Source organism: Rhea pennata, chromosome 35 (assembly GCF_028389875.1).
Source record: "Rhea pennata isolate bPtePen1 chromosome 35, bPtePen1.pri, whole genome shotgun sequence".
NCBI classification, from domain to species: domain Eukaryota; kingdom Metazoa; phylum Chordata; class Aves; order Rheiformes; family Rheidae; genus Rhea; species Rhea pennata.
The window spans coordinates 51,796-64,587 of record NC_084697.1 but is presented as its reverse complement, the minus strand read 5'-3'; the positions used below and the strand labels follow the sequence as shown (position 1 = coordinate 64,587).

General features: G+C 64.8%; 2 protein-coding genes across 16 annotated transcripts in view; both read right to left on the bottom strand.

Annotated features, from left to right (window-relative positions):
• The window catches only part of HUWE1 (HECT, UBA and WWE domain containing E3 ubiquitin protein ligase 1), a 29,478-nt gene extending 26,857 nt beyond the window's left edge, over positions 1 to 2,621 (bottom strand). For 7 of the 10 annotated variants that reach the window (XM_062598646.1, XM_062598650.1, XM_062598654.1 and 4 more), the window contains exons 1-4: positions 2,568 to 2,621; positions 1,118 to 1,378; positions 576 to 647; positions 394 to 492 (exon numbers count right to left, since the gene is read on the bottom strand). In XM_062598646.1, the coding sequence (XP_062454630.1) occupies positions 394 to 492; positions 576 to 620 (144 nt within the window). In that variant the 5' untranslated portion in view covers positions 621 to 647; positions 1,118 to 1,378; positions 2,568 to 2,621. Of the gene's footprint in view, positions 1 to 393; positions 493 to 575; positions 648 to 1,117; positions 1,410 to 2,567 lie in introns of those variants that run through there. The other 3 variants (XM_062598649.1, XM_062598652.1, XM_062598648.1) reach the window with 3 other exon arrangements.
• A 1,050-nt stretch (positions 2,622 to 3,671) lies between these two features.
• Positions 3,672 to 12,770, bottom strand: PHF8 (PHD finger protein 8). 6 transcript variants are annotated; one of them, XM_062598663.1, is made up of 21 exons: positions 12,143 to 12,770; positions 11,823 to 11,908; positions 11,589 to 11,722; positions 11,095 to 11,284; positions 9,659 to 9,800; positions 9,394 to 9,580; positions 9,140 to 9,302; positions 8,573 to 8,660; positions 8,373 to 8,479; positions 7,578 to 7,669; positions 7,275 to 7,364; positions 6,942 to 7,181; positions 6,709 to 6,806; positions 6,422 to 6,585; positions 6,010 to 6,095; positions 5,802 to 5,911; positions 5,266 to 5,525; positions 5,067 to 5,162; positions 4,864 to 4,973; positions 4,077 to 4,606; positions 3,672 to 3,976 (listed from the first exon to the last, which is right to left on the bottom strand). In XM_062598663.1, exons 1-20 carry the CDS (start codon positions 12,238 to 12,240, stop codon positions 4,121 to 4,123), a joined length of 3,027 nt encoding a protein of 1,008 aa, XP_062454647.1. In that variant the 5' UTR covers positions 12,241 to 12,770; the 3' UTR covers positions 3,672 to 3,976; positions 4,077 to 4,120. The 6 variants fall into 6 exon arrangements, with proteins under 6 accessions (XP_062454647.1, XP_062454646.1, XP_062454649.1 ...); XM_062598662.1 differs by having other exon boundaries at positions 3,672 to 4,606; XM_062598665.1 differs by having other exon boundaries at positions 3,672 to 4,606; positions 6,422 to 6,495.
• Positions 12,771 to 12,792: the final 22 nt, after the last annotated feature.

Here is a 12,792-nt window from a genome sequence, read left to right as displayed (position 1 = left end):
GGGAAAAACACACTCAGTGCCTGCTCTGCAGCACAAAGCGGCACAGGTCTCCATGCTGGCCTGGCACAGGCAGATCTGGAGCCAAGGGGCTCCACATTTCCCCAAGGCCTCAACGATCTGCAGAGATAAGCGCTTCAGGATTTTGGAAACGAAGAGCTCTGTTTCCCCCACCTTAGGCACCCAGGACAAGGGGGTCATCACTGCTCAGTGCGAGGGGATTTGGAGCTGAGGGGCTCCGCATTGGCCTATGGATGAGGAGCTCCGCATCCTCCCCTCAGGCCCTGACGATCCGCACAGACAAGGGGTTTGGGGGAGGGGGGGTTTGGAGCCGAAGGACTCCTCATTTGCCCTCCCCCGGGGGCCAAAGGGCCACCTGGCGCGGGGAACTCCCACCTTCCCGATGTTCCATGTCTTGATCTGCTGCAGCTCCACCAGCAGCTGCTCGTCACCACATGCCTTCAGCTTCTCAATGAGGGCCCGGCAGTCGGCAGGCTGGGGGCGGAGCGGCCATGTCAGCCCCTGCCGCTGCCCCCTGCCGCCCCTCAGCCCCCCCCCCCACACCACCCCCCACTCACCGCCTCCGTGGGGGTTTTCTTCAGTTTAGTTCGGTCCACTTTCATCTTCAGTTGGTGGTCTGTGCGCTGAGCCTGCGGGGTGACACAGGGCTGTGGAGGGCTGTGCTATGCCCCTCCCCCCGCTGCGGGGGCCCAGGCATCCAGAGGGGCCCCAGCAGCACCACGGGAGCCTCCCGCTGCTGCTATTGTTGGGCCGGGGACTGCGAGTCCCAGCAGGCTGCGGGCGCCGTGGCGGCGGGAGATGACGTCGTGACTCCGCCAGGGAACAATGAATGTGCAAAACGCCGGGCGGGAGGGAGGACTAGAAGGACGGATGCGGCGGCGCGGCACCAGCCATCCACTCGCACCGCCCCCGGCCCCGCGCCGGCTAGGGAAGGGGGGCTCCAGCACTAAGGAGCTCCGAGGCAATCCCAGCATAAGGGCCGGCTTTGGCAGCATGGTGCCGTCACTGCCCCGATTTGCTGTGGGGGGAGGTGGTGCAGCAGGGCCGCCCAAGCTCAGCCTCTGCTTGGGGACGGAGGCACCCAGTAGCACCGCCTTACCGGGAATCACAGCCAGTCCATCCTCGGCCTGGCGCCGTCTGAGTCGCGGGCCGTGCGGGGCCCCGGCTGCGAAGTGCAGACTCTCTGCAAGCCGTAGATTAGTGGGGGGGGGGCCTGCAGGCGAGCCGGCAGGGCAGCGTGAGGCCTCGGAGCCGGCTGAAGCCCCCAGAGCCGCCCAGGATGGGGATGCAGGCTCTCAAACACCCCAGGATGGGGCCGGAGCTTCAGGGCAGCCGCTGGGAGACTGGGAAGGGGAAAACTCTGCCATGGAAAGGAATAGGAATGTGAAAGCTCATGTGAGCAACACCTCCTGTCACACAAAAGACAGGGGATCCCAGGGACTGGGAAAGCCTCCACCGATAAAACATGCAGTGAAAACATAAAAATGTAAAAAAGAACAAAAAAAGTACAGCGTTTGTGCGGTACATTGATGCAGAAGCACGCAGCAGCACCTGGAGCAAGGGGCACAGATCGGTGCTCCCAGGGTCTAGAGTCAGGCCGACCCCAGGCGCGACAGTCTTTCCCCTCGGAAGGCTCCATAGAGCCTTAGCTGGCCCCACGCGGGAGAAGGGGAAGCTTCACAGTACCCGAGGGCGTTTCTCCTGCACTGCTTGCAAGTGGCAGGACCCAGCCCCTCTGAATAAATGGGGGAAGAGAAAGCAAAGCCTGGGAATGGCCAGTCCCACCAAGACACAACCCCCAGCGCGGGGAGAGGGGATGTGGGGCAAGGACACAGAGCCTCGTGTCCTGGAGGAGGGGCAGGGGGACTGCCCCCAGGCCACAGAGAAACAGGAGCCAGGTGTCACCAGAAGAGGGAGCAGCAGAGCCTGGGGAGCGGGGCTGGAGAAATGCAAGAAAGGAACTGCCTGAAGCGGGGAGGGGGGTGAGGGCGCTGAAGGGGCACAGTGCTGGGGGAGTCGGGGCTGAGAAGACCCCCACGAACGACGGAGAAGTCCCAGAGAAAGAGATGTGGCACCTGAGCAGCCCCCCCCCCCCTTGAATGCGGGGACGAATAAGAAAAAAAAGAGCCGAATCCCTCCAGAAGACCCACAAATGGCCAAGCTCAAAGGAAAAGCCCTCAAAGCAGAGAGACACTGCGGGGGTGGGGAGGGGCACATCCTCCTTCTGTCATGGAGGGGACGGAACCGCGGGGATCATAAGAGAGCAGAACGGGGCTAGAGCAGAGAGGGAGAAGCAGAGCCAGAGAATCCAAACCGCAGGAGCATGGGGGAAATGCTAAAAGCAGGGAGTCGGTGGAAGGCACCGTGAGGCCGCAGGAAAGCGAGGCGGGGGAAGCACACAGCGCTGGTGGGGGGGGGGGGGGAGGGGGAGAAGGGCCCTGCATGACGGAGCCAGACCGCCTGCCAGGGCAGAGCAGTGGCCCGAGCCCTGCCCCGGTGACCGCCCCCCCGCCAGGCCGATCCCCACGCCCCCGCGGCCCGGCCGGTACCTGCTTGGGGGCGGGCTGGGGGGGGGGGCGTGTGGGGGGGGTCAGTGCCGGGCCCGGCCGCCTCCTGCCGCCGCCGCCGCCATCTTACACAGAGACCCCGAACCGCGGCCCCGCCGAAATCCCGCGAGAATACGGCTCCCGCGAGAGCGCCGCGCGCGGGGCGGCGCCGTCACTGAGGTCTCGCGAGAGCGCCGCGAGTGCCGGCCATGAGGGGAAGGAAGTAACCAATGGGAACACAAGCGGCGCCGCGCTGGGGGGGGGGGGGGGGGGGGAAGGAAGAGGAAGGGGGGGCGACAGGGCGGGATCTCGCGCAGGAGGAGGGAAGCCGCGCGAGAGCCGGGTTCACAGGGCGAAATCTCGCGAGACTAGGGGGCGGCCATGCTTCCCTGCCCCCACCCCGCAGCGGCGGCGGCCACACCGGAGGGGGGAGGGTGAGGAGCGCGCCCCCGCCGGTGGCAGCGACCTCTCGCGACAATGAGCGGCACCAGGTCTCGCGAGAGGACGTGCCGCCGAGACACAAAGGCCCAGCAAACTTCGCGAGACTTCCCTCGGCTCTCTCACGGCCACAGCTCCCCCCTCCCCGTGCCGGTAACGGCTCCATCCCTCTCCACCCCACAAGACGGCATCGCTGGGGCGAGCGGAGGGGCTAAGGTGCCCCGAGGGCTCCGAGCGGCAGCCCTCGCCAGCCCCCTCCCTGCTCGCGAAAAAACGTCCCGCGGCGGCAGGAGCGGTGGCGGCAGTCCGGGACTCACCGGCGGGCAGGCGGGCGCCTCCCGCGAGACCTGCCCCGAGATCTCGCGAGGCCGAAGCGGGACACAACGGCCAGGGCGGGGTGGCGCCAGGCCTCGCGAGAGTTTCGGAGGCTGCGCGGCTCTCGCGAGATCCAGGGCAGCGCGCGAGAGCGTGACGGGAAAGGGGAGGAGCGCAGACCGCCGCTGCCTCCTCGGCCGGCGACAGCGGCACCCTGGAAGATCTCGCGAGGGCAAAACGCAGCCTACGAGGCGCTTCTCGCGAGACTCCCGCAACTCACGTCTCGCGAAACGCGCAGGCAGCGCTGCGCAGGGCCCGCGAGGTCACGTGACGCACCGATCCGCGCAGGCTCGCTCGATTTTTCTCCTTTTTTTATTCTAACAATATAAAAGTGGGGGGGCGTGGCCTCACTCGGCTCCTACAAAAGTGGGTGGAGCCCAGCCCGAGTGGGGCAGCAGCCAATGAGGAAGGACCTCGCCCCGCCCCAAACTCAACCTGAAGACGCAGGGTAGGGGGTTAAAAAAAAAAAGAAATCCAACCGCGACTCATCAGAGGAAGCCCCACCCTTTCCTCAGCCAATCCTGCAGGGGGGCAAGGGGGAAGCACCGCCCTCTGCTCCATCAGCGTCCAATGAAAAGCAGTCCCGCCTCGTCACCAGGCTGTGTTGGGCAGGGAGAGGGGGGAGGTCAGCGCGGTGGGCGTGGCCGGGCAGGGCCCCGCCCCCCGGGCTTCCCCTTGCGGCGGAGCCCGCGGCAGCACCTGCCGGCGCAGGGGCCCCGCGGCGGGCCCGGCCCGGGCCCCTCTCAGAGCAGCAGCTTCCCATTGCGGTGGATCTTGAGGATGCGGCCAAGACGCTGCTTAGCCGTGGCCAGGCCCTTTCGCGGGCGCCGGCCCGGCCCCGCCACCGGCCCGGGGGGGCCGCGTGGCGCCTCGGGGCCACCTCGGCCCCCTGTCCGGGCTCCCCACTCGCCAGGCGGCGGTACACCCCGGCGTGGCCCTGAGAGGAAGACGCCAGGTGCCATAGGGGCGGGCGCCCGGCCCGGCAGCCCTGGCCGCGCGGTGTACTCGTGGTCAGCCAGGCTGGGTGGGTAGGGAGGCGGCTCCGTGTGCCCCTCCGCCTCCCCCCCGCCGGCGGCGGCCTCCAGCTCTGCCGTCTCCAGAGATACCGCTGCCACAGCCTCGGGTTCTGCCTGGGGCTCGGGCTCCGCCTCGGGCTCTGGCTCTGTTGAGGGTGGCGAAGGTGGGCGGCGCTTCACTGGACCCTTCCGTCGCTGCAGCTTGCGGTGCTCCTGGGGGGCAACGTGGGCGCTGTACTGTCCCTCAGCTGCCCCAGTGACCCCTGCAGCCCTCACTGCCCCCAAATGCTCCCAATGGTGCCACAAGTGCCCCCACTGCCCCTAAATGCAGCCCCCGAACTACTCCCCTTCACTCCCATGCCACCAGCCCACATTTCTAAAGCCTCATGTTTGCCCCAAAATACGTGGCGAGCATCTTGGAACCATTTGGAACCATCCCAAACCCAGCACACTCCCAGCAGCGGCGGTACCTGCTGGGCCAGTTTGGCGGCAGCAGCGGCCAGCCCCGTTTCCACCGAGGCCACACGGGTGCCCTCCCGAACAGGGCGGCTCTGCCGAGGTAGCGTCGGGGTCACGCGGGCTGCAGGGAGGGGGGGTGGACACAGTGATGAGTGTAGTGGGGGACAGGGAGGGAATCAGACTAGGGCCCAGGTGCCCAGGGCCGCCCTCGCACCTTTAGGGCTCCAGGGTGCGTCGTCTGTGACCTTCTTCTTCTTCGGCAGTGACTTCAGAGCTGGGTCGTCCTCGTCCGACTCCAGTGAGGGGTAAACTGAGGCAGGGAGCAGAGGGGATAGGTTCAGGGCTGGGGGGGGGGGAGGAGGTGGCTCTGCCCCCCCCCGCCTCCGCTGGGGACGCCAGCATCTGGCACTCACTGTACTCAGCGTCCTTGAAGCAGGCGCCCAGGCTGTCATGCTCGTCAGGGCTGGCCTCATCCTCGCTGTCGGTGCTGCGGGGGGCTGGGAGCAGGCGGCGCGGGGCCCCAGAGGCGCCAGGGACGCCCCGCTCGGCCGCTTGCCCGGTCGCCCACCAGCCTGGGGCCCCTGCCACCACCGGGGGGGTCCCTGCTGGCAGGTTGGCCATACGCAGCATGCCCTGGATGGCTTCTCGTGTGCTGGGGGAGGCTGGCGCCTCGCTGGGGGTGCCGCGGCACAGGTCAGCCCCCAGCAACACCCCTTGCCAGCTGCCCCCAACCCCCCCCATAGGAGACTACCAAAATCCTCAATCCTCTCCCCAAACCTTCCTAATCCCCCCTCCAAATCATTCCCCCAAATACCTCCTGGAAATCCGCCGAATTCACCCCCTCACCCTGGTGACCCTCACGGGTCACAGGCACCCCAGCCCCCCCCAACAATATGCTTCCCCCCCCAACCCCAGGGACACCCAGCGCATTGTCCCAGGCTGCCCTCACCTGAGCTGGGGGTATTCAGACCCCCCAACTTGCCGACTGGCCTTGAGCAGGTCAAGGATACCAGCAGCACTGCCGGCCCCTCCCTCCTCTTCCTCCGTCGTGTAGTCCTCCTGGGGGGAGGGGAGGGGACACAAACACACAGCTGAGGAGCGAGCCCCACAGCCCCTCAGAGCCCTACAACCCCCCCAGTCCCTTTGGATCCCCATACCTCAATGTCGAAGTCAACCTCCCCTGGCTCCCGTACGCGGTTGGGGTCCGAGCACGGCTTGGCCCGGGGCAGCTTCCGGGGGAGCCCTGAGGGGGACACAGGGGTCACGAGACAGCCCCCAGTGACCCCCCCCCCCGGAGTCCTGGGGGGATGGAGAAGGTTTGGGAGGAAGGGTCCTCAGTGACGGCCTAAGCTCTGAGTGGATGCTGAAGGTTTGGGGGTTCCTGGGAAGGTCCACGGTCACCAGGTAGCAGAGTTCCCACGGGATTTGAGGAATCCGGGTGGGGGGAGTGTGTGGGGATAGTGAACTCCTGTAGGGGGACCTGGTTCGGGGCGATTCGTTGGGAGGAGGATTGGTGGCTGGGGGTGTGGTTTGGCTGCCCAGGGAGGTGCCCAGCTTTGGGGGACTCACGGGGCAGGCGGCGGGAGCCACGGCGTGGCGGTGTCTCGTCAATCTGCAGGTCCTCCTCAGAGTCGAGGTCGAGGCTGTGGGCACCAGCGGGGCTTGGTGGGGAGCAGGAGGGCGACGGAGGGGCCTGAGGCTGCCATCGCCCCCCGAGGTGGCTCCGCTGAGGCCTGGGGGCAGGCGATGGGGAGGGGGGAAGGGGCTCAGCCTGGCAGCTGCCCCCCAAACCCCTTCCTGTACTGCCATGCCCTGGACTCCCATTTTTCCCTCCAAACGCCCTCTGGGCTGCTCACCGGGCACCACGGCCGTTGGCCACGCCAAGGGGCAACTCCCCCTCGGCCGCCTCCGAGTCACCATCCGTCTCCTCCGGGCTGGAGCTGGGTGCCTCCGGCTGGCAGCAACAATATGGTGGGGGAGAGAGGGGGGTGAGGCCTGCCCAGGTGCCGTAACCCCCCAGGGCTAGGGCTGCACAGCCCCCAAAATGCCCTGCAGAATTGAAGGTGGCGGCCATGGTGTTGCCCCTCACCTCCTCCTCCTCCTCGTCCTCTTCGTCCTCCTCGTCGTCCTCCTCCTCGTCCTCCGGCAGCTCCGGGCTGCGTGCGGGGCCCCGGCGTCCCTCCGGCTCCAGCACCTCGGGCTGCAGGCGGCGGGGCCCGGCCCCAGGGGGGGCCTTGCGGGCACCCCCCTTCTTGCCAAGGGGCTCGGGGTGGGGCCGGGGCAGCCCAAAGGGGGGCCCCGACTTGCCCATGCTCTGCTGGAAGATGTCCTGCGGAGGTGGGGGGAAGCAGTGACCTCCGCAGGGGCTTTCCGACCCTCCCAGTCCTTACCAGTGCCCCCATTGCCCCCCGGTGGCCCCTACCTCCACCAGCCGGATCTCCTTTGCCAAGTCTTTGATGAGCTGCCCAGGCCGCACAGTCTCAGGGATCTCGTGCTCATGCTCAGCCAGTACCTGGGAGGAGGAAATGAATTGGGGGAAAATGAAGGCAAAATGGGGCTGAGAGGGGCTGTGGCCTCAAAATGGGGACATCCCCCCCATCCACCCCTGAGCCTCCCAAACCCCCATATCCGCTCTGGAGCCCCCCAACCACCCCCATGTCTGCCCCAGAGCCCCCCACTGTCCGCCAGGGTAGGCCCTCAGCAGCCCCTCACCCTGGCCCCTCACCTCCTTGCGGGTCCAGGAACGGAAAGCGGTGGTCAGTGCCTTGGCCCCGTGCACCAAGTAGGCCACAGGGTGCCGGCGATTCTCGCGCAGCCCTGGGGATGCACAGGGATGCCCTGAGGCCACCTCTATGGGGCCTGGACCCTCCCTCCCCCACAACACCCCAGGGCTGAGCTACAACCCCCCAGGGCCAGGCTGGGACCCCCAGGACATGTCCGAGATACCCAAGGACCCCCCGGGACTAGGCTGGGATCTCTGGACTAGGTGCAGACTCCCTTAGAACTCCACAAGATCAGGCTGAGACACCCCTCCAGACCCCGAAGGACTAGGCTGGGACCTCCCCCCTTGGACCAATTTGGGACCCCTAGGATACCTCAAACACCTGAGAACCAAGCTAGGACCCTTCCGATGGGACTGAGCTGCCCAAGGACCCCCCCCCTAGACCAAGCTGGGACCTCCAGAAACCCCAAAAGTCGGGCTGGGGTCCCTCAGGACAAGGCTCAGACACTTAAGGAGCCACCAAAGGACTCCAGGGAGTGCAGGAGCCCCCCAAGACTAGGGTTAGACCTCAAGGACTGTCCAGGATGGAGCTGAAGGCTCTGGGAGCAGGGGCTGGACCCCCATAGGCCACCCTAGGGTTGGGCTGAGGACCCCAGGGACCCTCGAGGACATGGCTGAGGACCTCTGGGAGCAGGGTTGGACCTGCAGGACCCTGCCAAGATGGTGCTGAGGACCCCTGGAAGCAGGGCAAGGACCCCAGCCCCCCCCTCCAGTGCACCTTGGGGCAGCAGGACCCACCTCGAAATGTGTCCAGCAGGTGCTTGCCCACATACCAGCAAATGGTCTCAAAGTTGGGGAATTTGAAGAGGTCGGCAGTGCTGAGCCGCTTCTCGATCTCATAGGCCCTAGAGGGGTCAGGAGCACATCGGGGGGGCATGTCAGGGGGTCTGCGACGTCCTACAGTGCCCCGCAACACCCCACAATGCCTCAGCACTCACTTGAGCTGCATGTCGATGTTGAGGCTGTGCAGGAAGTTGCCTCCAAAGGCCAAGCAGTCGACAGGCGTCAGCACCGCGTGGATCCAGCCTGGTGGATGAAGAAGTGGTGGGATGAAGACAGTCTGGCCCTGATGAAGGTGGGTAAGGGACCTGGGGGGGCCTAAGGAAAGTCAGGAAGATCCTCGAGGACATTGGGGGACCATAACAGCAGGGATGAAAAGTGTCTGGCCCTGGTAAAGGTGCATGAGAGAAGTGGGAAGGTGCAAGAAGGTTGGAGAGAGCCTGGAGAACATCAGGGGACTCTGCTGGTAGCGATAAAAACGATCTAGCCTTGATGAAAGTGGATGAAGCACCATGGGAGACCTGAAGAAGGTTGAGGACAGCCCGGAAAATGAGCAAAGTCTGGCCCTGAGGAAGGTGAATAAAGAACCCAGAGAGAGTTGGAAAGATCCCAGGGGATGTACCGGTGGGGATGGAGAAAGCCTGGCCCTGATGAACGTGGTTAATGGACCCAGCAGGACCTGGGAGAGGTCAGGGAGATCCCCGGGGACATCAGGGGGACTGTACCGGTAGGGATGAAGAGGGTCTGGCCCTGGCGCAGGGGGCAGCGGTAGCACCGGTCCACCTGGTCGCCGAAGAACATCTCGCCCTGATTGCTGGAGCTGCTCCAGGTCTCAAAGAGGGCCAGGTTGGCTGGGGTAGGCCGAACCAAGTAGAAAACCTTCTCACCCTGTGGGACAGGGAGCAAAGGGTCACGTGGGGCAGGGCAGGGGCCCTGAAGAGGCCCCCGGCTGCCCTGTAGCCCTTGCCACCAGGCGCACCCGCAGCACGTGGTACCACACAGAGGTGCCGCCGAAGTCGATGTGGAAGTCGGTGTAGCTGTCGCGGGCACCCATGAGGCAGTACTTCTGCACGCTGGGCCGCTCGAACACCGACTCACCTGGCCACAAATTCTCCACCCACGAGAGCTTGCGCACAATGCGCGGCGTCTCCACCAGGTTGGACAGCCTGCGGGATGGGCTTTGTCAGGGCTGGGAGGCCCTCCACAGCAGGCAGAATGGCAGAGGGAGGGACACAGGGACACACCGGGTGTCGGAGAACTCAAGGCTGATGACGTTGAGGACGCGATCGCGGCGGGTCCCGCAGAAGTAGGTGACAAAGTCGCCCAGACGCATGCGGCAATCAGCCTGGCGTGCCACGTCGATGACATCGATCTCCTTGTCTGGGCCTGGCGTTGGGGGGGGGGGAGATGGTGCTGCACCCCACACCGCACCTCCTGCGTGCCCCATCGACCCCACGGACACCCCTCTGCACCCTCAGCCTGCCCCACGGGTCCCACAGATACCCCTGGGTAACCTCAGCCTGCCCCACAGACACCCCTATGTGCCCCCAGCTGGCCCCATGTGTGGCACAGACACCCACCTCCACCCTCAGCCCCCCCCCACACACCCCACAGGCTCCCCTACATGCTCTCAACCTGCTCTATAAATGTTCCTATGTACCCTAAATATACTTCACAGGCCTCACAGTCACTCGTATGTACTCTCAGCCTGTCCTATAAACGCCCTTATGTATCACCAGCCTGCCCCATAGGCACCCCTATGTACCTCTGATCTGCTCCACAGGCCCCATAGACACCTCTACATAACCCTAGCGTGCCCCACACACCCCATAGACACCCCTATGTACCTCTGATCTGCTCCACAGGCCCCATAGACACCTCTACATAACCCTAGCGTGCCCCACACACCCCATAGAGACCCCCCTGCACTCCCAGCCTGCCCTAATGGGACAAAGACACCCATTCACGCTTCCAGACTGCCCCAAACACCCCACAGACACCGCTGGAGCATCTGCCCTACGAGGAACGGCTGCAAGAGCTGGGCCTGTTTACCCTGGAGAAAACTGAGAGGGAACCTTTGTGTTTAAGTATCTGAAGAGAGCGTATCAAGGAGATGGAGCTAAACTCTTTTTAGTAGCACCACGCGACAGGACAAGAAGTAATGGCCACAAACTGAACCACAGGAAGTTCTGCCTGAATGTGAGGAGGAATTTCTTTCCTGCGAGAGTGACAGAGCACTGGAACAGGTTGCCCAGAGAGGTTGTGGAGTCTCCTTCTCTGGAGATATTCAAGGCCCCCCTGGATGCAACCCTGTCTAACATGCTCTAGGTGACCCTGCTTGGGCAGGGGGTTGGGTTAGATGATCTCCAGAGGTCCTTTCCAACCTTACCGATTCCGTGATTCTCTGCACCCCTGGCCTGCCCCGTAGACACCCCTATGTACCCCTAATCTATTCCTCAGGCCCCAAAGACATCGCTATACAGCCTCAGCATGCCTCACGCACCCCATAAACACTCCTCTGCACCCTCAGCCTGCCCCATAGATGCTCCTATGTGCCTCTAATTTGCTCCACTGGTCCAGTTTTCCCCACAGACCCCATAGATGCCAATACACAGCCTGCCCCACAGACACCCCTGTGCACCCCCAGCCTGCCCCACGGCGCCCCGGGCGGGCTTCTCACCCACGTAGTGCTCGATGTCACGGGCGGTGAATGTGGGGGGTGGCAGGGTCATGCCCAGCCCCTCCTTGCGCAGCACCAGGATGGGAACGCTGAAGCTGTTCTCCTCCAGGTACTCCACTGTCAGCTGGGCTCCGCTGGGCTTCAGGAGCACCTCATCGGCACTGGGGGGGTTGCAGCACTGGGCCGGGCCCTGCGGGGCCCCCACATCACCCGGCCCCATGCCCTACAGCTCCCTATAACCCCTATAGCGCTCAGGGAGGGGCCCAAATGGAGCTTTCAGCATGCTTGGGGCTTGTTGCTACTGCCATAAGCGTCTTTCAGTCCATATTGCCCCCAAACACCCGGTACATGAGGTATAAAAAACAGTGCAGATTGGGAGACACAGAGAAGCAGCGTGTCCAGCTCTCGGTCCTGACTGCTCTCCATAGGCCCAGCTCCTAGCCCTATGCCGACCATACGGCCCCGCCGGCACAGTGCCCACAGCCCCCTCTCACCTGGGGAAGGTCCGGCCCCGCAGCTCCCGCACGAACTGCGCGCTCCCGGTACGGATGGTGCGGATGGGCTCTGCATCTGGCTGCTTGGTGGGGCCACGGCGCCGCTTCACTGCGGAGCAGGGGCCACGTCAGGGCTGGGAAGGGAGCCGGGGCTGGAAGCTGGCCGCCCCTGGGACAACGGTGTGTGTGTGGGGGGGGAGGCAGGGGCTTGGAACTGCGCGGGCGGGCACTCACTGATGGAGGGGCCATGCAGCTCCTGGCACTTGGGGCAGTGATAGAGGTCAATCTCGGCCGCTGCATCCTCCTCCACCCCCACGCAGCTGTAGTGGGGCGCAAGGGGGACAGGTCAGGCCCTGGCAGCCCCTCGGTTCCCATGCTGTCCCCCCTATCTTGTCCCTCCCCAGTGCCCCCTTGTTGCCACCCTCCCCCTTGTTGCCCTCCCAGGCCCTATACCACCCCCATGCCCCCCACATCCCCTCACCATCCCCATCTACCCCATCCCCCTTCCAGTCTCTCCCAGGTGCCCCCTCCCCATGGCCCTCCACGGCTCCCACCTGCCATGGAACCAGTCCTGGCAGACATCGCACTCGATCATGAAGCGGGTCACGTCATAGGGCAGCCGGCACAGGCAGTACACAGGCACGGAGGCCATAGCAGGGCCTTGCTATAGGCACCCCCTACTCCCGCTATAGGTGCCTTCCTTCTCCCCCCCTACCACCACCCCAGGACATCAGCCCCACGGGGCAGCTTCCCCCCCCCACGCGGGGGGGGGCTCCTCTTCCACAGCTGGCCTCACAAACCCTATAGATCCCTGCCTCCCTCTTCCCTATAAGATTTCCATATGTGAAATTTCACAGGATGTTTTCGGCTCCTTTCTGCAGAGACCCAACCTCTCACGGCCCCCTTTCCCCTATGGAAATCTCTCCTCTCTTTCTGTAGGGAGTGCAGCTCCTTATAGGAGCTCCCTTCCTTAACCCCCCTACAATGCTACTCTATAGGATCTCCCCAGATCCACGGGGCCCAGCCCCGCCTCCACACGGCTCTGTGCGGCCCACCAGACCCTATAGGGCTCGGGACCCCCCACCCTGGTCTATAGGGTCCTGGGACAACCCCCACCAGGTCTATAGGGGCCTGGGACCTCCTCTCTGGCTCTGTAAGGCCGTGGGGCGCCCCTTTCAGGCTCTTTAGGGCCCCGACGCTCCCC